This window comes from Oncorhynchus mykiss, chromosome 9 (genome assembly GCF_013265735.2).
Source record: "Oncorhynchus mykiss isolate Arlee chromosome 9, USDA_OmykA_1.1, whole genome shotgun sequence".
Lineage (NCBI taxonomy): Eukaryota > Metazoa > Chordata > Actinopteri > Salmoniformes > Salmonidae > Oncorhynchus > Oncorhynchus mykiss.
In genome coordinates, this window is record NC_048573.1 from 50,507,335 (window position 1) to 50,534,972 (window position 27,638).

Consider the following 27,638-nt stretch of genomic DNA (forward strand, 5'->3'; position numbering starts at 1 on the left):
ATAGGCATACAGAGGCCCATTATCAGCAACCATCACTCCTGCGTTCCAATGGCACGTTGTGTTAGTGAATCCAAGTTTATAATTTTAAAAGGCTAATTGATCATTAGAAAGCACGTTTCCAATTATGTTAGCACAGCTAAAAACTTTTGTACTGGTTAAAGAAGAAATAAAACTGGCCTTCTTTAGACTATTTGAGTATCTGGAGCGTCAGCATTTGTGGGTTCGATTACAGGCTCAAAATGACCAGAAACAAAGAACTTTCTTCTGAAACTCGTCAGTCTATTCTTTTTCTGAGAAATTAAGGCTATTCCATGTGAGAAATTGCCAAGAAACTGAAGATCTCGTACAACGCTGTGTACTACTCCCTTCACAGAACAGCACAAACTGGCTCTAACCAGAATAGAAAGATGAGTGGGAGGCCCCGGTGCACAACTGAGCAAGAGGACAAGTACATTAGAGTGTCTAGTTTGAGAAACAGACCCCTCACAAGTCCTCAACTGGCAGCTTCATTAAATAGTACCCACAAAACACCAGTCTCAATGTCAACAGTGAAGAAGCGACTCCGGGATGCTGACCTTCTAGGCAGAGTTCCTCTGTCCAGTGTCTGTATTCGATTGCCCATCTTAATCTTTTCTTTTTATTGGCCAGTCTGAGATATGGCTTTTTCTTTGCAACTCTGCCTAGAAGGCCAGCATTCCGGAGTCGCCTCTTCACTGTTGACGTTGAGACTGGTGTGTTGTGGGTACTATTTATTGAAACTGCCAGTTGAGGTCTTGTGAAGCTCTTTCATTGCTTTTCTTTAAAAAACAAGGACATTTTTAAGTGACCCCAAACTTTTGAACGGTAGTGTATTTAATTAATTTTAAAATAATGCTGTAACATAACAAAATGTGGAAAAAGTGAAGGGGTCTGAATAGTTCCCGAATGCACTGTATGTGATCCAACTGTTAAATTAAATGTTTTATCAAAATGTACACACATAATTTCACATGGACATAAAGGCACTATTTTTATGGAATGACCCAGTTAGCTGTTTTTGACTGACTTAGGTTGCAGCAGTAAGCTTATTTATTTAATTTTTATTTCACCTTTATTTAACCAGGTAGACCAGTTCAGAACAAGTTCTCATTTACAACTGCGACCTGGCCAAGATAAAGCAAAGCAAAACAAAAAGAACAACACAGAGTTAGACATAAAAAACGTACAGTCAATAACACAATAAAAAAAATCTATGTACAGTGTGTGCAAATGTAGAAGAGTAGGGAGGTAGGCAATAAATAGGTCATAGAGGCGTATAATTACAATTTAGCATTAACACTGGAATGATAGATGTGCAGATGATGATATGCAAGTAGAGATACTGGGGTGCAAAAGAGCAAGAGGGTAAGTAATAATATGGGGATGAGGTAGTTGGGTGTGCTATTTACAAATCCTCTCATTCCAAGATGGCGTAGCAGTGAAGACGTGTTTGTTTGTCCACTCGTGTACTTTTGTATTTTTTCATATTTTTTGTATATATATTTCAATTTATTTTCAATCTCTTTTCGATTTTTAATTTGATTATACCTTCCGGTAACCTGCCTCACCCAATGTGATACGGAATCGCTATTATTTTCAATTTTAGAACACATTCAAGAACCTCCAGAAGCTAACCAGCTAATTAGCTACAAGCTATTTAGTCATTGTTAGCCACTGCTAGCGGCTTTTACCTTCTGCACAGATACCAGCCCTGTTTTTAGTCTGGATAATACTCGCTAGTCTACCAGTATCGGACTGTCTCTCCACAACAACGCCGGATTCCTGCCGTAATCCCTGGACCACTACTTCTGATCTTCACAGCTAGCTAAGCTATCCCTGAGGCCCACCTCCCGGCCTAATCAGCTGTTCACCCGAACCCCACTCATACACGGCTAGAGCCCAATACTCCACCGGATCCTTGCTGTAAACACTGGACCTTGGCACTGGATCACCGCTGCTACCAATTGGCTATAGTGGCTAATGCCACTGCCACGAAGCTAGCACCAGTTAGCCGTGTTAGCCATGAGCCAGGCGCAATAATTTTGCACGCCCAATTTTTCAGTTTTTGGTTTGTTAAAAAAGTTTGAAATATCCAATAAATGTCGTTCCACTTCATGATTGTGTCCCACTTGTTGTTGATTCTTCACAAAAAAATACAGTTTTATATCTTTATGTTTGAAGCCTGAAATGTGGCAAAAGGTCGCAAAGTTCAAGGGGGCCGAATACTTTCGCAAGGCACTGTACCAGAGGTATGAAGAGTGGAACTAGGGGCTCCATTGTAAACTAAAACAATGATAACTAACCTGAACAACAGTATACAAGGCATATTGACATTTGAGAGAGACATACAGCAAGGCATAAAGTAATTGCGCGGTATGGTGGGGTGCGCTGTACCCGCACCCCACCATACCCCTGTCTGCGCATTATGCCCTGAATATATTCTACCACGCCCAGAAATCTGCTCCTCCTTTTTTCTCCCAACGCTTTAGGCGACCAGTTTTGATAGCCTTTAGCCACACCCTCATACTACTCCTCCTCTGTTCCACGGGTGATGTGGAGGTAAACCCAGGCCCTGCATGTCCCCAGGCACCCTCATTTGTTGACTTCTGTGATCGAAAAAGCCTTGGTTTCATGCACGTCAACATCAGAAGCCTCCTCCGTACTCACTGCTTTAGCACACTCTGACAACCCTAATGTCCTTGCCGTGTCTGAATCCTGGCTTAGGAAGGCCACCAAAAATTCTGAGATTTCCATACCCAACTATAAGATTTTCCGTCAAGATAGAACTGCCAAAGGGGGAGGAGTTGCAGTCTACTGCAGAGATAGAAAAGTACAAAGTAATGTCATACTTTCCAGGTCCATACCCAAACAGTTCTAACTTCTAATTTTAAAAATGAATCTCTCCAGAAATAAGTCTCTCACTGTTGCCGCCTGCTACCGACCCCCCTCAGCTCCCAGCTGTGCCCTGGACACCATTTGTGAATTGATCGCCCCCCATCTAGCTTCAGAGTTTGTTCTGTTAGGTGACCTAAACTGGGATATGCTTAACACCCCGGCAGTCCTACAATCCAAGCTAGATGCCCTCAATCTCACAAATCATCAAGGAACCCACCAGGTACAACCCTAAATCTGTAAACAAGGGCACCCTCATAGACGTTATCCTGACCAACTAGCCCTCCAAATACACCTCCGCTGTCTTCAATCAGGATCTCAGCGATCACTGCCTCATTGCCTGTATCCGCTACGGGTCTGCAGTCAAACGACCACCCCTCATCACCGTCAAACGCTCCCTAAAACACTTCTGCGAGCAGGCCTTCCTAATCGACCTGGCCTGGGTATCCTGGAAGGATATTGACCTCATCCCGTCAGTTGAGGATGCCTGGTCATTCTTTAAAAGTAACTTCCTCACCATCTTAGATAAGCATGCTCCGTTCAAAAAATGCAGAACTAAGAACAGATATAGCCCTTGGTTCACTCCAGACCTGACTGCCCTCGACCAGCACAAAAACATCCTGTGGCGGACTGCAATAGCATCGAATAGTCCCCGCGATATGCAACTGTTCAGGGAAGTCAGGAACCAATATACGCAGTCAGTCAGGAAAGCAAAGGCCAGCTTTTTCAAGCAGAAATTTGCATCCTGTAGCTCTAACTCCAAAAAGTTCTGGGACACTGTAAAGTCCATGGAGAACAAGAGCACCTCCTCCCAGCTGCCCACTGCACTGAGGCTAGGTAACATGGTCACCACCGATAAATCCATGATAATCGAAAACTTCAACAAGCATTTCTCAACGGCTGGCCATGCCTTCCTCTTGGCTACTCCAACCTCGGCCAACAGCTCCGCCCCCCCCGAAGCTACTCGCCCAAGCCTCCCCAGCTTCTCCTTTACCCAAATCCAGATAGCAGATGTTCTGAAAGAGCTGAAAAACCTGGACCCGTACAAATCAGATGGGCTTGACAGTCTGGACCCTCTATTTCTGAAACTATCCGCCGCCATTGTCGCAACCCCTATTATCAGCCTGTTCAACCTCTCTTTCATATTGTCTGAGATCCCCAAGGATTGGAAAGCTGCCGCAGTCATCCCCCTCTTCAAAGGGGGAGACACCCTGGACCCAAACTGTTACAGACCTATATCCATCCTGCCCTGCCTATCTAAGTTCTTCGAAAGCCAAGTCAACAAACAGACCATCTCGAATCCCACCGTACCTTCTCCGCTGTGCAATCTGGTTTCCGAGCCGGTCACGGGTGAACCTCAGCCACGCTCAAAGGTACTAAATGATATCATAACTGCCATCGATAAAAGACAGTACTGTGCAGCCGTCTTCATCGACCTGGCCAAGGCTTTCGATTCTGTCAATCACCATATTCTTATCGGCAGACTCCGTAGCCTCGGTTTTTCTAATGACTGCCTTGCCTGGTTCACCAACTACTTTGCAGACAGAGTTCAGTGTGTCAAATCGGAGGGCATGTTGTCCGGTCCTCTGGCAGTCTCTATGGGGGTGCCACAGGGAGCAATTCTCGGGCAGACTCTTTTCTCTGTATATATCAATGATGTTGCTCTTGCTGCGGGCGATTCCCTGATCCACCTCTTCGCAGACGACACCATTCTGTATACTTCTGACCCTTCCTTGGACACTGTGCTATCTAACCTCCAAACGAGCTTCAATGCCGTACAACACTCCTTCCGTGGCCTCCAACTGCTCTTAAACACTAGTAAAACCAAATGCATGCTTTCCAACCGTTCGCTGCCTGCACCCGCATGCCCGACTAGCATCACCACCCTGGATGGTTCCGACCTAGAATATGTGGACATCTTTAAGTACCTAGGTGTCTGGCTAGACTGTAAACTCTCCTGGTAAAACTGACTATCCTACCGATCCTCGACTTCGCCGATGTCATCTACAAAATAGCTTCCAATACTCTACTCAGCAAACTGGATGCAGTTTATCACTGTGCCATCCGTTTTGTTACTAAAGCACCTTATACCACCAACCACTGCAACCTGTATGCTCTAGTCGGCTGGCCCTCGCTACATATTCATCGCCAGACCCACTGGCTCCAGGTCATCTACAAGTCCATGCTAGGTAAAGCTCCGCCTTATCTCAGTTCACTGGTCATGATGGCAACACCCACCCGTAGCACGCGCTCTAGCAGGTGTATCTCACTGATCATCCCTAAAGCCAACACCTCATTCTGCCGCCTTTCCTTCCAGTTCTCTGCTGCCTGTGACTGGAACGAATTGCAAAAATCGCTGAAGTTGGAGACTTTTATCTCCCTCGACAACTTTAAACATCTGCTATCTGAGCAGCTAACCGATCGTTGCAGCTGTACCGAGTCCATCGGTAAATAGCCCACCCAATTTACCTACCTCATCCCCATACTGTTTTTATTTATTTACTTTTCTGCTCTTTTGCACACCAGTATCTCTACCTGCACATGACCATCTGATCATCTATCACTCCAGTGTTAATCTGCTAAATTGTAGTTATTCACCTACATCCGCATGCCTTTTGCACACAATGTAAATAGACTCTTTTTTTATTTTTTTCTACTGTGTTATTGACTTGTTTATTGTTTACTCCATGTGTAACTCTGTGTTGTTGTCTGTTCACATGGCTATGCTTTATCTTGGCCAGATCGCAGTTGTAAATGAGAACTTGTTCTCAACTAGCCTACCTGGTTAAATAAAGGTGAAATATATATATATATATTTTAAATTGGCTGTGTACAGGTACAGTAAGCTGCTCTGACAGCTGATGCTTAAAGTTAGAGAGGGAGATATGAGACTCCAGCTTCAGTGATTTTTGCTGCAGCTTGTAAACCAATTCCAGTCATTGGCAGCAGAGAACTGGAAGGAAAGGCGGCCAAAAGAAGTGTTGGCTTTGGGGATGACCAGTGAAATATACCTGCTGGAGTGCCTGCTATGGGTGGGTGTTGCAATTGTGTTGCAATTGTGTCTAGCTAGCTAACTAACAACAACAATTTCCGCAATGGTGATAAAGCAATGGAAAGAAACGACTCTTGTTTGTGAAATAATCAATCTGCATTTATTGTTGCTATAGTTAAATATTCCTAGTAGATCCATTATGCGTATCCAAAATCTGAACCCATCCATACTAGCTATTTAAATTGGTTTACAAGCTGCAGCCTTCGGCATGGGTAAAAAGGACAAGTGCATGTGCAGCTGGGCAGCCTTCCACAGGTGGGACTCGGACTTGGTAGCTAATTTTAAATATCCAAGTGCATGCGTGTCTGGTTGGCTGAGCTGGCAAATCAGCTTTTTTTGGCTGGTATATGCCCATGTTCTTTTTGTCCCTATCAGGGCAAGCAGGGGCACAGAGAGTAACTGCTTTTTAACATCTTTAATTGGCATTTTAGGAAGGACATTTATTAGTTCATATTGTAATTATTTATAGATCATATTTCATATAATTCTGGAACACTGGGAAGTTACTTTAAGGCATTGATGGTTTACCGAGACATTTATTTCCTTTTGCTTTGTGGATGCATTTTGCCCCGAATAGAGGAGATGGCTTTGGAAGAGAGGAGTCAGTGCAGTAGTTAACTCTCTGACAGGGTTTTCAAAGAGAGGGGCATTGGCTGTTTTTTTTGTTGCTGTGTGTTGTTCTCAAGGGGATTTCCCCATTCTTTCTTTCAGAATTGGCTGGACCCGTCAAAGGAGATCAAGAAGCAAATCCGAAGTTAGTGTGACCACGCATGTACACACACACACACACACACACACACACACACACACACACACACAGTGCTGACTGTGTGTCGTTTATCCACAGTTGGCTCATGGCATTTCGGCTTTGCTGTCAAGTTTTATCCCCCTGACCCATCTCAGCTCACTGAAGACATCACCAGGTGGGTTTGAATCATAATCAACACCAACAACATCTACTAAATATGCTATGGAAGTCAGATTTGATGTCCAACTGCCTTTATTGATAATAACCTGTCCCTCCAGGATTTTGCGATTTATTCTAGGGCTTGCAAATTTGACCACTGTTACTGCATAAAACTGCAATTATTACTTCATAAAATTGTGTGATCACTGCACTACAAAAACAGGGCTCGCAATTTTAACCAATCACCGCACTTAACTGCATAGATTTGTTAAATCAAGCCAGAAGTCGTTGCAAATTGCCATACAAAACTTCAGAACTGCTGCATCAAAACCAAACATTTTTGCTGACAAATCCCACATGAAAAAATACTATAGTATACTATGGTATAAATACTGTAGTATTATTATATATACAGTTGAAGTCGGAGGTTTACATACACCTTAGCCAAATACCTTTAAACTCCGTTTTTCACAATTCCTGACATTTAATACGAGTAAAAATTCCCTGTCTTAGGTCAGTTAGGATCACAACTTTATTTTAAGAATGTGATATGTCAGAATAATAGTAGAGAAAATGATTTATTGCAGCTTTTATTTCTTTCATCACATTCCTAGTCGGTCAGAAGTTTACATACACTCAATTAGTATTTGGTAGCATTGCCTTTAAATGGTTTAACTTGGGTCAAACGTTTTGGGTAGCCTTCCACAATAAGTTGGGTGAATTTTGGCCCATTCCTCCTGACAGAGCTGGTGTAACTGAGTCAGGTTTGTAGGCCTCCTTGCTCGCACATGCTCTTTTAGTTCTGCCCACACATTTTCTATGGGATTGAGGTCAGGGCTTTGTGATGGCCACTCCAATACCTTGACTTTGTTGTCCTTAAGCCATTGTGCCACAACTTTGAAAGTATGCTGTGGGTCATTGTCCATTTGGAAGACCCATTTTCTACCAAGATTTAACTCAACTGATATCTTGAGATGTTGCTTCAATATATCCACATAATTTTCCTGCCTCATGATGCTATCAATTTCATGAAGTGCACCAGTCCTCCTACAGCAAAGCACCCCCACAACATGATGCTGCCACCCCCGTACTTCACAGTTGGGATGGTGTTCTTCTGCTTGCAAGTGTCCCCCTTTTTTCTCCAAACATAACGATGGTCATTATGGCCAAACAGTTCTATTTTTGTTTCGTCAGACCAGAGGAAATTTCTCCAAATAGTACAATCTTTGCCCCATGTGCTGTTGCAAAACGTAGTCTGGCTTTTTATGGCGGTTTTGGAGCAGTGGCTTCTTCCTTGCTGAGCGGCCTTTCAGGTTATGTCCTTATAGGACTTTTTTTACTGTGGATATAGATACTTTTGTACCTGTTTCCTCCAGCATCTTCACAATGTCCTTTGCTGCTGTTCTGGGATTGATTTGCACTTGTCACACCAAAGTACGTTCATCTCTAGGAGACAGAACGCATCTCCTTCCTGAGCGGCATGATGGCGGCGTGGTCCCATGGTGTTTAGACTTGGTATTGTTTGTACAGATGAACGTGGTACCTTCAGACAGTTTGAAATTGCTCCCAAGGATGAACCAGACTTGTGGAAGTCTACAATTTATCTTCTGAGGTCTTGGCTGATTTCTCTTGATTTTCCAATGATATCAAGCAAAGATGCACTGAGTTTGAAGGTAGGCCTTGAAATACATCCACGGGTACACTTCCAATTGACTCAAATGATGTCAATTAGCCTATCAGAAGCTTCTAAAGCCATGACATAATTTTCTGGAATTTTCCAAGCTGTTTAAAGGCACAGTCAACTTTGTGAATGTAAACTTCTGACCCACTGGAATTGTGATACAGTGAATTATAAGGGAAATAATTTGTCTGTAAACAATTGTTGGAAAAATGACTTGTGTCATGCACAAAGTAGATGTCCTACCCAACTTACCAAAACTATAGTTTGTTAACAAGAAATTTGTGGAGTGGTTGAAAAACAAGTTTTAATGACTCCAACCTAAGTGTATGTAAACTTCCGATTTCAACTGTATATACTATATTATTCACTGTAATGTTTTCTCTGACTTTACTGTGTTATTCACTGTAGTGTTTTTGCTGAATTTACTGTGGTGTTTGGGACATGACTCTAGTATACTGTAGTATTTACTCTAGTGTTGTTGCAGACATCACTGTAATATACTGTAGTATTTACAGTTTATTATAATATATATACTATACTCCCATGGGGCAGCACACAATTGGCCCAGCGTGGTCTGGGTTAGGGGAGGGTTTGGCCAGGGGGGCTTTACTTGGCTCATCTCGCTCTAGCGACTCCTTGTGGCTGGCCAGACACCTGAAGGCTGACCTCGGTTGTCAGTTGAACTGTGTTTCCTCCGACACATTGTTTCGGTGTTTCGGAGGACCTTCGCCTCCCGAGCCCGTTGGGGAGTTTCAGCAATGAGACAAGATTAAAATTAGGGAGAATAAAGGAGTTAAAAAATGAAAAGAATATAGATGCTACAGTAACCACTGTAGTGTTTTTGTGGACATTACTGTGGTATTTACTATAGTGTTTTTGTTTTATTATCTTTGATGGTGATGGGATGTACAATACCGACACTTCCAGACTTGCGTAACATTTTCAAAGCCGTCTGATCTGATACAAAAGTACCGATACCTGTATCATGATCAATGATGTCCAAAGCTTACTTTGATCAAGTGCTTTTTCGAAATGTTGTGAGCTTTTTTTTGATGCCAAGTTGCTTTCAAACACTCACCTCTACCGGGGACAGTATTCGCAGATGTAGCTTTTATTTCCAGACCAGAGCACCTGACTGGTAACTCTGCAGGTAGGGTAGCGAGCCATCGGTTTCTCAGATGATAAAACATAGGGTTGAATCAAATCAAATTCTATTCGTCACATGCGCCAAATACAACAGGTGTAGACCTTACAGGGAAATACTTACTTACAAGCCCTGTATCACAACAATGCAGTTTTAAGAAAACCCCCAAAAAAGGTAAGAGATAAGAATAACAAATAATTAAAGAGCAGCAGTAAAATAACAATAGTGGGGCTATATACAGGGGTTACCAGTACAGAGGTAATTGAGGTAATATCTACATGTAGGTAGAGTTATTAAAGTGACTATGCATAGATAATGACAGAGAGTAGCAGCAGCGTAGAGGTGGGGGGAGTCTTATGGCTTGGGGGTAGAAGCTGTTTAGAAGCCTCTTGGACCTAGACTTGGCTCCCGTACCACTTGCCGTGCGGTAGCAGAGAGAACAGTCTATGACTAGGATGGCTGGAGTCTTTGATAATTTTTAGAGCCTTCCTCTGACACCGCCTGGTATAGAGGTCCTGGATGGCAGGAAGCTTGGCCCCGGTGATGTACTGAGCCATACGCACTACCCTAGTAGTGCCTTGCAGTCAGAGGCCGAGCAGTTGCCATACCAGGCAGCGATGCAGCCCATCAGGATGCTCTCGATGGTGCAGCTGTAAAACCTTTTTAGGATCTGATCATGCCAAATCTTTTCAGTCTCCTGAGGGGGAGATAATGTGAAACCACACTATCTGCATATTGTTGTTCTTAGAATTTGTTTAATTTAGTATGATAAGCTTTTGTCGCATCCTAAATAATGACATGGATATACAGTTTTTAAAACAAACTTGGAGGCAAATAAAAGGATGAAGGATGTAAGATGCTAACCTCATATTATAACTGTTTAGGTGTTCAAAACCCACGACTAACCGCTGTACCACAGAGTTTTGATAAATGCCTTGGTCAAAACTTATATCTGAACATCAAATGCTTCTGTTAATTGCTGAGCAGCAAGTGTCACTAATGTGCATTGTGTTAAAAGCTCATAGTAATGAACCGTATTTCGGCACAATTTGGTGAGAGCCACCAAAGGCTTCCAAAAGCCTTGTTTTCCCATCACTAATCTTTGACATAGAAGTAGGGGCTTTCTTCTTGAGGAAACCTACTGGACAAATACTAAAAGAGCATAATTTCCATAACCTATAGGTAGGTGGTATGTAGGTAGCTAGGTAGGACTGGCGTCTAAACAGATAGTTCTATAACATGTTACATATTACACAATATATGGTCTATACTTTGCATGTAGGTTTCTCACTCATGGGTGGCACAAATTGGGATATGGGAGATGGGAATGGGTTGGGTATATGCAAATGAGTAATGTGGTATTACTGTTCTACAGTATACAAAACATGTATATAGTAAGTACTACACTATCAAGGGATACTACAGTGTGTAGTATAGTAGGTCACATTTTATTTGTAGAGTCTGGATTTTTAAAAATATTTATTTTACTCCGTGGGCATGAGAGTTATTTTAGATCCTCTTCAAAGAGGTAGGGTTCATACGTTTTCGGAAGATGGGCAGGGACAGGGCTGTCTGACTTTAGGGGGAAGCTTGTTTCACCATTGGGGTGCCAGGACAGTGAAGAGCTTTGGTTAGGCTGAGTGGGAGCTGCCCTCCCGTAGGGGTAGGTGGGCCAAGAGACCAGTGGTGTTGGAATGGAGTGGTCGGGTTGGGATTTGAGCATAGCCTGACGGTAAGCAGTGGCAGTTCCCTTTACAACTCCATAGGCAAGCACCAGGGTCTTGAACATGATGTGAGCTTAGACTGGAAGCCAGTGGAGTGTGTGGAGGAGCGGGGTGCATGGATGTGGTGGCACAAGCGGGGAGCCCAGCTAGCAGAGAGTTGCAGTAGTCTAGATGGGAGTTGACAAGTGCCTGGATTTGGACCTGCGGCTCTTCCTGTCTGAGGAAAGGCCATATTCTACGGATGTACTCTGCTTTGATGTTTGCAGAGAAGGACAGAGTGTTGTTGTCCAGGGTCATGCCAAGGTTCTTTGCACTCTGGGAGATTAGGGGGGGGGACAATTTAGCCTATGTTTTTTTTGTCCCCCACTTTGGTTCTGCAATCACCATCTCCCACAAATTAATTTGTCATTTTGTCAGATTACGTGTTTGAACTAGTAATGTATCAATATTTATAGTTTACAAATTAGCTATAACATAGCCAATAAAGATATAGCACAACTTTGGATTTCATCCCCTTCTGATTTTGACCGTTTTTATGGAGTGATCTTCTCTTGTCCTCTTGCTTCGGCCATGCAGTGCGCCTCGTAAAACGGATTGCTTTCCACGTTATGAAATCATCAACTTTGCCCTGTCTATCAAAACATTACCATATACACTGATTGTTTAACGCAAAACTACCAAAATTATTGCTGATGAACCTGAACAATTAAAATACAATCTATTGTAAACCCCTTTCAGCAGGTATAGCCAGATGAGAGTTGTATCTCCGGTAGCTTACTTTTATTCCGGTAAAACACAATTTTCAACAGCGCATAGATAATAACCTAGCAAATTACATAGGTTGTCACGCAACTAATAAAGCCTAATATCAGGCAAGCCATTTTAGCATTTTAATGCTGAAGGTGCCATGCAGATGTGCAAGGTCAGGAACAGGCCACTTACCTCGCATTGTGCGCATGTAACGATGTACGCTGGAAGTCGGGAAGCAGGTTCAGGGAGTGAATACATTTAATTAATAAATGAACACAACAAGAAACACAAACAGCGCACCGACATGAAACAGGAACAATGACGACTGGGGAAGAAACCAAATGGAGTGACATATAAAGGGCAGGTAATCAAGGAGGTGATGGAGTCCAGGTGATTGTCATTATGTGCATAACGCTGGTGACAGGTTTTTTTTTAAATGGTTTTATTTATTTTTATTAACAACAAATCAATACAGAAAATACATGAGAGAACACAAGTATACAGTGCCTTGCGAAAGTATTCGGCCCCCTTGAACTTTGCGACCTTTTGCCACATTTCAGGCTTCAAACATAAAGATATAAAACTGTATTTTTTTGTGAAGAATCAACAACAAGTGGGACACAATCATGAAGTGGAACGACATTTATTGGATATTTCAAACTTTTTTAACAAATCAAAAACTGAAAAATTGGGCGTGCAAAATTATTCAGCCCCTTTACTTTCAGTGCAGCAAACTCTCTCCAGAAGTTCAGTGAGGATCTCTGAATGATCCAATGTTGACCTAAATGACTAATGATGATAAATACAATCCACCTGTGTGTAATCAAGTCTCCGTATAAATGCACCAGCACTGTGATAGTCTCAGAGGTCCGTCAAAAGCGCAGAGAGCATCATGAAGAACAAGGATTCTTCATTCATTCTTCATTCTTCACAAAAAAATACAGTTTTATATCTTTATGTTTGAAGCCTGAAATGTGGCACAAGGTCGGAAAGTTCAAGTGGGCCGAATACTTTCGCAAGGCACTGTATATAGATTATATACAATGGACAATCGAGCTAAAGACCTTAAGGAACATACATACACTTATAATTCTAACAGCTTTTTTGTTAGTAGAGTATTTAATTGTCTTAAAATACAGTTCAATTTCTTTTTGTAGGGTAAGAAAATTAGTTTTTTGTTTGTACATTTACATTTGTGTATATGAAATTTGGCCAAAAGAATAATGAAATTAATTACAAAAATATGTTTCAGCTTATTTCTATCGTATGTAAAGAATCCAAGCAGTACATTTCTCCACAATAGTGTAAAATCTTCATAAATGTGTTCAATTATAAATCTACTGATGTCTTGCCACAGTTCTTACATGAATACATTGCCAAAAAATACACTGTTTCTGGGTGGTCATTACAAAAGGAGCAATTTGAGTTGATGTTTTCCTTAAACTTCTTCATATAGTGGTTGGCAGGATAATATTAATGAATAATTTTAAAGGAAATTCCTTAATTTTTGTTAACAAGTAGGTATGTGTGTGGCAACATCCAAACTTTTTCCCAACAGATATTATCAATAAATCCATTCCAATAAGGCATGACATACTGTAAGGTATCAATACAACATCCTGCTGAAACAAGGCTCGTATCGCTCTGTTGTTGAATGGACCAAAAGAGAAACAAATATTTTTTACTGAGTCAACAGGGTCAATGGAAGGTAGGCTCTGAGGGTCAGGTCTTGACACATGTTCCTGAATAACAGAGCAACACCTGAGGGAATGGCATCTAAAACAATTGCAAAATATTTAGGTGTTAAAGGGACCTTGTAAAGTGATAAGAATTCCTTATAACTGAGTAAAAGACCCTCTGCATTTACCAGTTGGCTCACCAATAGGATATTATTTCGGAACCAATATTCTATAAACAAAGAATAATTTTTATACAATATATCCCGATTATTCCATATATAATATCTGTGTGGAGAAAATGTGTATTTATAAATTAAGGACTATGACAAGAAAACCTGCCGATGAAAAGCAGAGAGTTTCACTGGAACTTTGTCAATATTATAATTGCAAAACAACATGAAGTTAAGGCCACCAAAAGTAGAGAAGACATGATGAGGAATACAATTCCAGATTGAAGTGGGTCTTCTTAGGAATTGTTTTATCCAATTGATCTTAAAAGTATTATTTAAAGTAATAAAGTCCAGAAAATTCAGCCCACCATTATCATAAGTGTTCATTACAACAGTTTTCCTAATGTAATGGGTACGGTTTCTCCAAAGACAGTTGAAAAGCATCAGGTCTATCTCCTTGCTTATTTTACTGTCAAGAAATAAAGATAGAGCGCCATATGTTAGTCTAGAGATACCTTCAGCCTTGGTTATTAGGATAAGATAAGTCCCTCTGTAGCCATAGATTTAGCTTCTTCTGGGGGTTTTTAATAAGAGGGTTAAAATTTAGTAAGCCTCTAGACTTCTGATCCTTTGTAATGGTTATGCCTAAATATGTAAGTTCTTCTTTTACTGGAATACCATAATATGAAGGTGTCACACAATCTTTGACAGCTATGAGTTCACATTTATCGAAATGGGAATTTGGTTAGAGTCTTTCAGAAAAAGTGTAGTATCGTCAGCCAGCTGGCTTATAATAATCTCTTTACCAGCTATGGAAATACCTTGTATAGGACTATTATTTAAATAATTTGCAAGAAGTTGGGTGATTAATAAAAATAGGTACGGAGAGATAGGACAACCTTGCCTAATTCCTCTCTTTAACTCAAATCTAGGTGAGGTGCCATATTTCCATTTGATAGAGCTGTTACCGTTTGCATAGAGAGTCTTAATAGCCTTACAGAAAAAATCCCCAAAGCCAAGTCTCTCAAGGGAGTGGAAGAGAAATGGATGCTCTACTGTGTCAAATGTTTTGTAAAAATCTTTAAAAAAATATGAAGCTATCCTCGGTTATTAGTTCTGAGTAGTCAAGTATGTCTAATACTAGTCTGACATTGTTAGAAATATGTCTGTTCCAGGGCCTCCCGGGTGCCACCAGAGACTCTGGGTTCGCCCAGGCTCTGTCGTAACTGGCTGTGACCGGGAGGTCCGTGGGGCGACGCACAATTGGCATAGCGTCGTCCGGGTTAGGGAGGGATTGGCCGGTAGGGAGTGAGTGCAAAAAAATACAGTTTTATATCTTTATGTTTGAAGCCTGAAATGTGGCAAAAGGTCGCAAAGTTCAAGGGGGCCGAATACTTTCGCAAGGCACTGTATTTGGACACCTCAAATTTAAAGAGCTCCCAGTTCTTGCAATAACATTTTTCTTCACAAGCCCTTTCCCAAAAGTGTGAGAGCAGATCTTTAACCTCAAATTGAACTGTATCATGATTTAATAATGAGCTATTTAGCTTCCAGTAGGATGCTCTACCAAGGTTAGTATCAGGGGTAAATATTTTGATATTAATGTAAATGGCCCTATGGTATGTGAGGGGAGTAGTACAAATATTTGTAGTAACACACTCACTATCAATACATTTGGATATAAGCCACAAATCTATTCTGGATTGTCTGGAACCTGTTTTGTTACTCCAAGTGAATGATCTGTAAGCTGGAAACCTCTCTCTCCGTATATCAGTAAGATCAAAAATTTCCATAAAAAGTATTAAACCCATATTCTGATTTGTTGGCCTACCTGGGGGCCATCTATCAGTTGAATTATCTATAGTAATGTTAAAGTCCTATCAATAATAAAGAATTGGGAAATTTAGATAACCAATTAAGTATATGTTTCTCTATAGATTCAAGCAACTCATCATTCTCATGTTTGGTGTTGTACCCGTAGAAGTTTACAGTAATGAGTGTAATGTCATTGTAACTGATCACAAGACAAATAAAGTGACCAAAGGGGTCAGTCACATTCTGAGTGTAGAATATTACCACCAAAGCTATTTTTCATTGTAGTGACACAAGCGGAGCGTTCAGATCCATGGGAAAGCCAAATATTGTTGCCCCACTGTGACCTCCAGAAGTTGGCATCAGCCGAAATGAGTGAGACTCTTGAAAAAAGCAACATAAGTTATGTTATAGTCACAGACATGATTGAACCAGTTTTAGAAACTTCAGAGTGTTTCCTATGCTCACCTACTAATCATATGCATATAATATATTCCTGGCATGAGTAGCAGGAAGTTGAAATTGTGCACGCTATTTATCCAAAAGTGGAAATGCTGCCCCCTATCTCTAAGAAGTTAAGAGAAACTATAGACAAAGACAAAACAACAAAGATTATATAAAAGTATAAACTGTTGTAGGATAAGTCAAAGACGTAGGAGCAGTGAACGTAAATAATAAGGAACCGAGATCTGTACCATTTAAGTCAATTTAAAGTGAAAATAGCTTATTCCATAAACTTTGAGCTAGACGTTATCCGGCTTTGAAATTCAACTCAACTGAAAATTATGTTCAAGACCAAACCAAGGGTTCTTGTAGTAAGAGAGACTATTAACCCTATTTAGTGTAATCAGGAGCTATTCTGAGACATAAAATGCAAAATAATAATTTAAATAAAAGTTTACCTACTATTTTAAATGCATATGAAAACTGAATATAAAAAAAATGGAATAAAAAAGGTTTTACATATACACGTTCCTAAGACCTTTTTTTGGAAATAAGTATTAATAACTTAATAGAACAATAACTGTGTAAAGTCAGAGCAGACCTGTATGCCCTTTAAAACAGTATCTTAGTTACTGTATACATAAAAAATAAATACAACTTTCAGTCTTCTTCGTAAGTTTGTAAACAAAATAGGTCTTCTGGTCATACAGGAACAAACTAAACTAAGTACCTGAGTATTCCGAAAAATAGTCACCTGATGCTTGTTAGGTAAACAATATAAGGAACATGAGCATGCCATGGCTTAAACCATCAATCTGTTCCTTCTGGTGAGATTTTAGGGAGGAATATGGATTTCTGAACCGTTGATGAAGCCTCGTCCTCCGACGAAGTAAACAGCCTTTCCCTCATTTCGTGCTATCTTGATCGTTGGCCACAAGTTGTTCCTTCGTTCTATGTCCTCCGGGCTGAAATGCTCGGCGAAACGCATACCATGGCTCTGAAGGAAGGCGTTCTTCCTAGCAGCTTTCCAGACAGCATCCCTGTAGAATGTCATTGAAGAGGATGATGATACCCCTTGGTCTTGAATCGTTTTGCTGTTGCTTCTTGCCAAGGCAATGCACAACGTCGATGGTATTGTTCTTCTCTCCAGGCAAAACTTCTTGGCAGATGCGGATAGCCACTCCTCACACATCTTCATTCCCCACCTCTGGCAAGCCGTAGAGTCTCAGGTCGTCTATGGTAGACATTGTTATTCTTTTCCACACTTTTTTAAACTTTTGCCACTCTCGTTTTCACATTCTTGATTTCACCACATGCAAACTCCACAGTCTTTTTCAAGCCTCCGATAACCATGGTGTTTACGCCTACAATTTTCTCAATGGTGTCAGACCTGGAGTTGATGATTAAGTAGAGGGTAGCCATGATGTCAGAGTTCATGTTGGGTTTTTTGGAAGGTGGAGGTTTGCACGGAGTAACTGGTAAAGAGGGGAATTCGTCATCTTCAACAGCATTCGAAAGCATGATATTATCCATAGGGCAAGCGTAGTTATGGCAGTTGTCTATAAGCACGTTTCTCTCTTGTTGATTAGCAATAGAACGGCTAACTTCTTGCTTTCTTTTTTTGTCATGACTTTGCATGGACATGCCGAAATAATAAATTATCCAGTTATTATTCCAGTCACAGGAAAGGTCTTATATCTTAAACAAATAAAAATAGTAATGACTGTAAATCTTTCTGAAGTTTGGTACTGAGCTCGGTAAAAAAGCATCTGTTCAAGCCGCCATCTTGGCACCCCGCTGGTGACAGGTGTGCACCCTAATGATCAGCCTGGTGACCTAGAGGCCCTGAGAGAGAGCGCACAGTGACAGCACAGTTTGACTAGGCTACTGATATCACCTATGGTTGTTCGCCATGCAAAATAACTTGTAGATCAATATCTGTCATCACAGTTACATGCAGTTCGACACTGAAGGAGAGGAAGCATCAGTCGTCACTAAAGATGAGAGATATTTTCAGAAGGTAGAAAGAATGTAATATAAGCTAATACATTTAGTGAACCAGTGATTTGTAACATTTTATATATTTTCTGACCGATGCATTTGGATCGGTTTGGGGTCTGTGGACCGATGCACTTGTGTCTTAAACATTTGAATCAGGGACCGATGCGTATCGGTGAATCGTTACTTCCCTAGTATGAAGTATAGTATTCTACAGTATACTACACGATTATACTAAGTACTACACGATCGAGGGATACTAAAGTGTGTAGTAAAGTATTCTACAGTATACTACAAAATTCTCTATTAAGTACTACACATGATCAAAGGATACTACAGCATGGAGTATAGTATTCTACGGTATACTACAGTTTACTACAGAATTCTATAGTAAGTACTATACTATTCTATAGTAAACAGGGGCATTGTTTCATGTGGGAGGGACTAACGAGCTGTGGGAAGTTGCCTTATAAATCCTACATTCCCTCTATGCTGTTTGCCTCTTGTCTATCCATGATCATGTTCATCAGGGCATGAAACAGAATACATATTTTTTGTTTATGCAACATTAAACAGAAAGCATTTATTATTGGACCAGGTAGACCTCTCCCTGTTTGAATACATTGTCCTTCGTTTGGTGCCTAATGAACATGACTCATCGATCGATGCATGCAGGTACTACCTGTGTCTACAGCTGAGGGACGACATGCTGTCCTGGCGTCTGCCCTGCTCCTTCGGGACCTACGCCCTGCTAGGTTCTTACACGGTGCAGGCGGAGCTGGGTGACTATGAGCCAGAGGAACACGGGCCCGACTACATCAGTGACTTCCGTTTCGCCCCCAACCAGACGAGGGAGCTAGAGGAGAGGGTGATGGAGCTTCACCGCAACTACAGGTCAGGGCCTGACCGGCCACGTGCCAGCTCATCATTGTAAATAAAAAGCCTCCGGCACAGGTCTACGCTGTCGGCATAGATTCAAATTCAATTAAAATGGTAATTACCTAACAATTGCATAGTAGACACGTTGGTTTCATTGACACAAGCATCAGTATGTACCAGGGACGGACTGGGACTGGAATTAGCTAAATTATTATGGTTTTGAGCAAATCCCACAATTTCCACAGGCCCACTGGGCTAAAAATGGACAAGCCCATCTGGCATTTGCCCAAACCCCCCTATGGCCAGTCCGCCCCTGATATGTACCATTTGGTACTAGGTCGTTACCAATTGTGTTGAATTCTCAATACATGAACGTATATGGATAGTAGATAGACAATTAAATTAGTTACACACAATTGACTCATGCAAACATTCAAAACATGCAGAAGTCTAACATTAATCAGAGCCTGAGCAGACCTCAACATTTTTGTGCCACAACCATACATCAACCACTAATTCCAATGACAAACCTGCGTACTATAACCCAAACAGACCCATTGTTCTCTTTATTCAAAGTGCTGTAAGTTGTGGTGTCGTAATAGTCCAATGACAGCCTCTGTGTTCTCCCTTAGGGGAATGAGTCCAGCGGAGGCAGAGGTGAACTTTCTAGAAAATGCCAAGAAGCTTTCCATGTACGGTGTAGACCTGCATCATGCCAAGGTACAGTATGGAAAGATTTACAAATTGTGTTTGTTTGTGGTGTGGTGTTGTTGTGTGTGCGTGCGTGTGTGTGTGCGTACTGCTACATTATAGACAACAATGTAACTAAGAATGTAAGGCTGCAAATATGGTTTAGACTAATCAGCAAGGAAAACATTTTAAAAGAATAGTCACAAGATGTCAACTTGATAGCCTGTTCGCATCTAGCGCTTGTTACTTCATGTTACTTCATCTTATCTATCTGGATTGGATCCGTATGATAGTGACACACACACTTCTTCGCCATCCCTGACCTTCCCTCCCTCCCGTTGCACCCTTTGTCTCTGACAGGATTCAGAGGGCATTGACATCATGCTTGGCGTCAGCGCCAACGGACTACTCATCTACCGTGACCGTCTGAGGATCAACCGCTTCGCCTGGCCGAAGATCCTCAAAATCTCCTACAAGAGGAGCAACTTCTACATCAAAATACGCCCCGGGGAGGTAGACAGACCATATTATGTTATCTTGTAGCCTACATTATGCATTTTGTTTGACATGACTTCACTTCACTCGAAGTCTACACTAACTCTGCAAAACAGGCAAAACAGTTAATTGCAGCCAACTGTATAACTGTGACAACTCAGTTAAGTGCCACAATGCATGACATGGTTAAAAAGGTCAACCATTATATCAATCTTTACAGTTGTTTCATGCTTTCACAATAGTTAGGATTTCGAGCATGGCTGCTGTGACCTGATGTGCCAGTTGTCCTATGCGAGCTTAATGCTACAGTAGGTGTTATTTAACAGATTCTATTGAAGTGTCCCTTTTTGAATCTTATCTGGGGACTCAGTGAGCCATGGAATAATTGGGCATGATTTGTTTCAATGTGGGCTATTTATAGCAGTCAAGTTACTATTCTTAAAGATTAGGGAGATGTGGGATGTTTTGTGGTCTTGGAAGTGGGAACGGTCTTCTTCTTCTGTTGCCGAGCACTGGGACTTCAAAGCATGGTGGGCTGCGTGTAAGGATACGCTTTCATCAGAGATTTTGCTCTCTAGAAGTGTTAGTGTCTCATTTTGCTTGCTCTGGTTTTCTCCTCCTAAAGTGATTATCTACCGATGGTTTTCCTCTCTGTTCTGCTTTCTGCGGGCCTATGTATCTACAGAATGTTAGGACTCTATTCAATCTGTATCGCATTTTTTTTAAATGTTAAGGTAAATTCCGATTGAGCCTACATATGCAGCGTTTCTGTGTATTCTCAGTTAACAAGGGAACATTGGCCTTACATTTAAATTACGCTGTAACTCTGTAACTTCCGTGATACGAGTTGAATAGAGACCCTAATCTGACACTGATATCTTCATTCAGGGATTGTGTAAGGTCTTTTCTTCCAACTATCTACTTCAAAAGCACTAAAACCCACAGTGTAATTACTGTATGGGCCCAGTTTTCAGTACTGCTGTGTAGTGTTTGAATGACACACTCTTACTGCTTAGAGAATAGAGTACAATATACAGGGTGCAATTTCCTTGTTTTTTTATCAAGGGTCGTGAGATGGTTCCACGCACGCACACACGCACGCACGCACACACACACACAAACACACGCACACACACACACGCACACACACACACACACACACACACACACACACGTGCTCCTTCACTCCCTCGGTTCACTCCTCCTTTTATCCCCCACTCCTCCCCCATCTCTCACTCCTCCCCTCCATCCTCAGTATGAACAGTTTGAGAGCACCATCGGCTTCAAGCTGCCCAACCACCGGGCTTCCAAACGCCTGTGGAAGGTCTGCATTGAACACCACACCTTCTTCAGGTAGGCAACTGCCCCTCACTGGTGACAAATGCACGTACCCGCACCCAAACAAACACACTCAGCTTAAGACACCAAGCATCACACAGCTCATGCTACATTGCACAGCAACAAGCAAATCAAATCAAATTGTATTTGTCACATGCGCCAAATACAACAGGTGTAGTAGACCTTACTGTGAAATGCTTACTTACAAGCCCTTAACCAACAATGCAGTTAAAGAAATAGAGTTAAGAAAATATTTATTTAATCAACTGAAGTAAAAAATGTATAAAAAAATAACACAATAAAATAGCAATAACGAGGCTATATACAGGGTCTATGTGCGGGTGTACAGGTTAATCAAGGTAATTTATGAATTGTTCAGCAGTCTTATGGTTTGGGGGTAGAAGCTGTAAAGGAGCCTTTTGGACCTAGACTTGGCGCTCCGGTACCACTTGCCGTGCGGTAGCAGACAGAACAGTTTATGACTTGGGTGACAGGAGTCTTTGACAGTTTTTTGGGCCTTCCTTACACAGTTTGGTTGAGCTTTTAGAAATAGGAAAGAAAGAGACCGCAACGTTAAGTGTAATTTCTTACTTACCAGCCACTTTTACCTCTGTCAAATTTATGCTCCAGATAGTATGACACTCTCTTTCACACTAGAAATGCCGGGCCTCGATACTCCCGCATCTAAGCCAATGACGCGTTTTCTTGACATCAACATTCTAACAGTCTGATAAATACATGTAATATATGCTATTGCAAAAATAATCATTTGGTTGTGTTTATGAAGGTCTTAGGTAACATTAGAATACGAAAGAAAATGTACTTCAAAGAACACAATATTATTTTTATTAGATATGTAAAATGTAGGCTATATATACAAACGGAAAACCACTAAAACACCACAATTAATTATTGTGTTAAAATCCATTAACTCTCTAGAGTCCTACATTTACACGTTTCAAGATTGTTTTGATTACGCGGACTAGGATTTGTTCCGGTCAGCCTCAGAGAACAACATTGATCTATACACTGACTCAGTGAGTGAGTTTATAAGAAAGTGCATTGGAGATGTTGTACCCACTGTGACTATTTAAAGCTACCCTAACCAGAAACCGTGGATGAATGACGGCATTTGCGCCACCCCCCCTCTCCTTCTCCATGGCTGACGTGAGTAAAACATTAAACGGGTTAACCCTCGCAGGGCTGCTGGCCCAGACGGCATCCCTAGCCGCGTCCTCAGAGCATGCGCAGACCAGCTAGCTGGTGTGTTTACGGATATTCAATCGCTCCCTATCCCAGTCTGCTGTCCCCACATGCTTCAAGATGGCCACCATTGTTCCAGTACTAGAGGTCGACCGATTATGATTTTTCAACACCGATACCGATGCCCAAAAAAAAAACGATACCGATTAATCGGCCAATTCTTTTATATTTATTTGTAATAATGACAATTACAACACTACTGAAGGAACACTTATTTTAACTTAATATAATACATCAATAAAAATCAATTTAGCCTCAAATAAAAAATGAAACATGTTCAATTTGGTTTAAATAATGCAAAAACAAAGTGTTGGAGAAGTAAAAGTGCAATATGTGCCATGTAAAAAAGTTAACGTTTGAGTTCCTTGCTCAGAACATGAGAACATATGAAAGGTGGTGGTTCCTTTTAACATAAGACTTCAATATTCCAAGGTAAAAGGTTTTAGGTTGTAGTTAATACAGTATTTATAGGACTATTTATCTCTATACCATTTGTATTTCATATACCTTTGACTATTGGATGTTCTTTTAGGCACTATAGTATTGCCAGTGTAACAGTATAGCTTCCGTCCCTCTCCTCACCCCTACCTGGGCTCGAACCAGGAACACATTGACAAGAGCAACACTCAAAGCAGCGTTACCCATCGCTCCACAAAAGCCGCGGCCCTTGCAGAGCAAATGGAATAACCACTCCAAGTCTCAGAACGAGTGACGTTTGAAACGCTATTAGCGCGCAAAAGTGCTGTTTGAATGAATGCTTACGAGCCTGCTGCTGCCTACCATCGCTCAGTCAAACTGCTCTATCAAATCATAGACTTAATTATAACACAACATACAGAAATATAAGCCTTTGGTCATTAATATGGTCGAATCCGGAAACTATAATTTCGAAAATCAAAACGTTTATTATTTCAGTGAAATACGTAACCGTTCGGTATTTTATCTAACGGGTGGCATCCCTAAGTCTAAATATTCATGTTACATTGCACAACCTTCAATGTTATGTCATAATTACGTACAATTCTGGCAAATTAGTTCGCAATGAGCCAGGCTGCCCAAACTGTTGCATATACCCTGAATCTGCGTGCAGTGAACGCATGAGAAGTGACACAATTTCACCTGATTAATTATGCCTGCTAACCTGGATTTCTTTTAGCTAAATATGCAGGTTTAAAAATATATACTTCTGTGTATTGATTTTAAGAAAGGCATTGGTGTTTATGATTAGGTACAGTCATCCAACGATTGTGCTTTTTTCGCAAATGCGCTTTTGTTAAATCATCCCCCAGCGTTGCATCGATTATATGCAATGCAGGACACGCTAGATAAACTAGTAATATCATCAACCATGTGTAGTTATAACTTGTGATTATGATTGATTGATTGTTTTTTATAAGATAAGTTTAATGCTAGCTAGCAACTTACCTTGGCTTCTACTGCATTCGTGTAACAGGCAGTCTCCTTGTGGAGTGCAACGAGAGGCAGGTGGTTATAGTGTTGGACTAGTTAACTGTAAGGTTGCAAGATTGGATCCCCCAAGCTGACAAGGTGAAAATCTGTCGTTCTACCCCTGAACAAGGCAGTTAACCCACCATTCCTAGGCCGTCATTGAAAATAAGAATGTGTTCTTAACTGACTTGCCTAGTTAAAAAAAGGTATAAAGAAAAGACAAAGAAATCGGCAAAATTGGCACCCAAAAATACCGATTTCCGTTTATTATGAAAACTTGAAACCGGCCCTAATTAATCGGCCATTCCGATTAATTGGTCGACCTCTATCCTGTACCCAAGAAGGCAAAGATGACTGAACTAAATGACTACCGCCCCGTAGCACTCACTTCTGTCATCATGAAATGCTTTGAGAGACTAGACGAGGATATCACCTCCATCTTACCGGCCACCCTAGACCCACTTCAGTTTGCATACCGCCCCAACAGGTCCACAGACGATACAATCGCCATCACACTGCACACTGCCCTGTCCCATCTGGACAAGAGGAATACCTATTTAAGAATGCTGTTCATTGACTACAGCTCAGCATTCAACACCATAGTACCCTCCAAGCTCATCACCAAGCTGGAGGCCCTGGGTCTCAACCCCGCCCTGTGCAATTGGGTCCTGGACTTTCTGATGGGCCGCCCCCAGGTGGTGAAGGTAGGAAACAACATCTCCACTTCGCTGACCCTCAACACTGGGGCCCCACAAGGGTGCATGCTCAGCCCCCTCCTGTACTCTCTCTAGACCCACGACTGCGGGGCTATGCACGCCTCCAACTCTATCATCAAGTTTGCAGACGACACGACAGTAGTGGGTTTGATTACCAACAACGACGAGACAGCCTACAGGGAGGAGGTGAGGGCACTCGGCGTGTGGTGTCAGGAAAACAATCTCTCACTCAACGTTCCTTTGCGTACACATCACAGACAAACTGAAATGGTCCACCCACACAGACAGTGTGGTGAAGAAGATGCAGCAGTGCCTCTTCAACCTCAGGAGGCGGAAGAAATTTGGCTTGTCACCTAAAACCCTGACAAACTTTTACAGATGCACAATCGAGAGCATCCTGTACAGAGGGGTACAGAGATGAGGTAGTCATCATGTTAAACACTATTATTGAGTCCAAGCAATAACACGATAGAAAAATCGAGTTTAAGCACATTTTCACTCCTGAACTTATTTAGGCTTGCCATAAACAAAGGGGTTGAATACTTACTGACTCAAAAGATTTCAGCTTTAAATTTTTTATAAATTTGTAAACATTTCTCAAAACATAATTCTACTTTGACATTATGGGGTATTGTATGTAGCCCAGTGACAAACAATCTCAATTTAATCCATTCTAAGTTCAGGCTGTAACACAACAAACTGTGGAAAAAGTCAAAGAGTGTGAATACTTTCTGAAGGCAATGTTTCATGAGCTGAAATAAAATATCTCAGAAATGTTCCTTGTGCACAAAAATAATATTTCTCTACAATTTTGTCCACAAATTAGTTTATATCCCTGTTAGTGAAGATGTATCTTTTGGCAAGATAATCCATCCACTTGACAGGTGTGGCATATCAAGATGCTGATTAAACAGCATGATCATTACACAGGTGCACCTTCTGCTTGGGACAATGAAAGGCCACTCTAAAATATGTAGTTTGTCACACAACACAATGCCACAGATGTCTCAAGTTTTGAGGGAGCGTGCAATTGGCATGTTGACTGCAGGTATGTCCACCAGAGCTGTTGCCAGAGAATTTAATATTAATTTCTCTACCATAAGCCACCGCCAACATCGTTTTAGAGAATTTGGCAGTATTTCCAACCAGCCTCACAACCTCAGACCATGTGTACCCACACCAGCCCAGGACCTGCAGAATCGTCTGAGACCAGCCACCCGGACAGCTGATGAAACTGGGATTTGTACACCCGAAACATTTCTGCACAAACCTTTCGGTTACTAGCCCAACTAGCTCTAAACACTAGGCTACCTGCCACCCCAAGGAAATGTGTCACGCTGAATGATGCAAATGGTGGTCACACCAAATATTGACTGGTTTTCTGATCCACGCCCCTACTTTTTTTTAAAGGTATCTGACCAACAGATGCATATTTTATCTGTGTTCCCAGTCATGTGAAATCCATAAATTAGGACCTAATGAATTTATTTAAATTGACTGATTTCCTTATATGAACTGCAACTCAGTAACATTTTAGAAATTGTTGCATGTTGCATTTATATTTTTCTTCAGTGTATATACATACAATATATGCTGTATATATGTATATATAACTAAAGACAGACTGGTACATAAATAAAACTGCTTTTAACACAAATTCTGTTTGCGATATTAAGATTCTAACAATGACAGTGTGTTATATAGACTTATTTTGAAAAGTCAAGGACGGAAGGAATATGACTTTAAAAATGGCAGAGTAATTAAACATGTAAATTCAAAATGACGATCTCGTGTTAATGTTTAATAAAAAATATAAACATTATAGTGTCCATCTCTTTAAACCTTCATACTAAAACTGAGTCGCTCTATAGGTTGGTGTCTCCAGAACCCCCTCCCAAGGGCTTCCTGGTGATTGGCTCCAAATTCCGCTACAGTGGGCGGACCCAGGCCCAGTCGCGTCAGGCCAGTGTGCTGATCGACCGGCCAGCTCCACAGTTTGACCGTTCGGTTAGCAAGAGGTACCTGCTGCCCCGCAGTGTGGATGGAGGTAAGGCCCGGACTATTACTGTACTATAACATCATGAATTTGTACAACGTACTCACCACTTAGAATATGGGCCAACTCTGTAAAATGTTTATGCCTCTTTGTCAAGTAGGTTGTTGTTTATTCATTGTTATTTCAAATTTGCATCAGTACACTCTTAGAAAAAAGGATCCAAAAGGGTTCTTCGGCTGTCCCCATAGGAGAACCCTCTACATGGAACCCAAAGAGTTCTACCTGGAACCAAAAAATGGTTCTTTAAAGAGTTCTCCTACGGGGACAGCCGAAAAAGCACCTTTTTTCTAAGAGTGTATATTGCAGTGGTAGACAGATAGAATAGATAGCATCTGATTGTACTGTGAATTATTTTGAACTTTAAACAGGCTTTGTACTATTTGAGAACAACTGTTGTATTATTGAAAGTCCATAGGACATTGTTATACATAGGCCGGGAATCAAGCCTAGGCACGTTATTGAAAAGAACATTTCACTTTAC

The 27,638-nt window shown here is 41.3% G+C and overlaps 1 protein-coding gene and 1 non-coding gene across 5 annotated transcripts in view; one reads left to right on the forward strand and one right to left on the reverse strand.

Moving 5' to 3' along the window:
* si:dkey-178k16.1 (band 4.1-like protein 1) overlaps positions 1 to 27,638 on the forward strand; it is a 111,946-nt gene that overhangs the window by 61,783 nt on the left and 22,525 nt on the right. For all 4 annotated transcript variants that reach the window (XR_005053279.1, XM_036988244.1, XM_036988245.1 and 1 more), the window contains exons 5-11: positions 6,674 to 6,716; positions 6,810 to 6,885; positions 18,947 to 19,165; positions 19,783 to 19,870; positions 20,201 to 20,353; positions 21,591 to 21,688; positions 26,973 to 27,148. Coding sequence is in view for 3 of the 4 variants with exons in the window: in XM_036988244.1 (XP_036844139.1) it covers positions 6,674 to 6,716; positions 6,810 to 6,885; positions 18,947 to 19,165; positions 19,783 to 19,870; positions 20,201 to 20,353; positions 21,591 to 21,688; positions 26,973 to 27,148 (853 nt within the window). In the remaining variant the exon portion in view is untranslated. The remainder of the gene's footprint in view (positions 1 to 6,673; positions 6,717 to 6,809; positions 6,886 to 18,946; positions 19,166 to 19,782; positions 19,871 to 20,200; positions 20,354 to 21,590; positions 21,689 to 26,972; positions 27,149 to 27,638) is intronic.
* LOC118966203 lies at positions 10,810 to 10,866 on the reverse strand. Its single transcript, XR_005053469.1, has one exon. It is a non-coding gene; the product is annotated as a U7 small nuclear RNA (small nuclear RNA).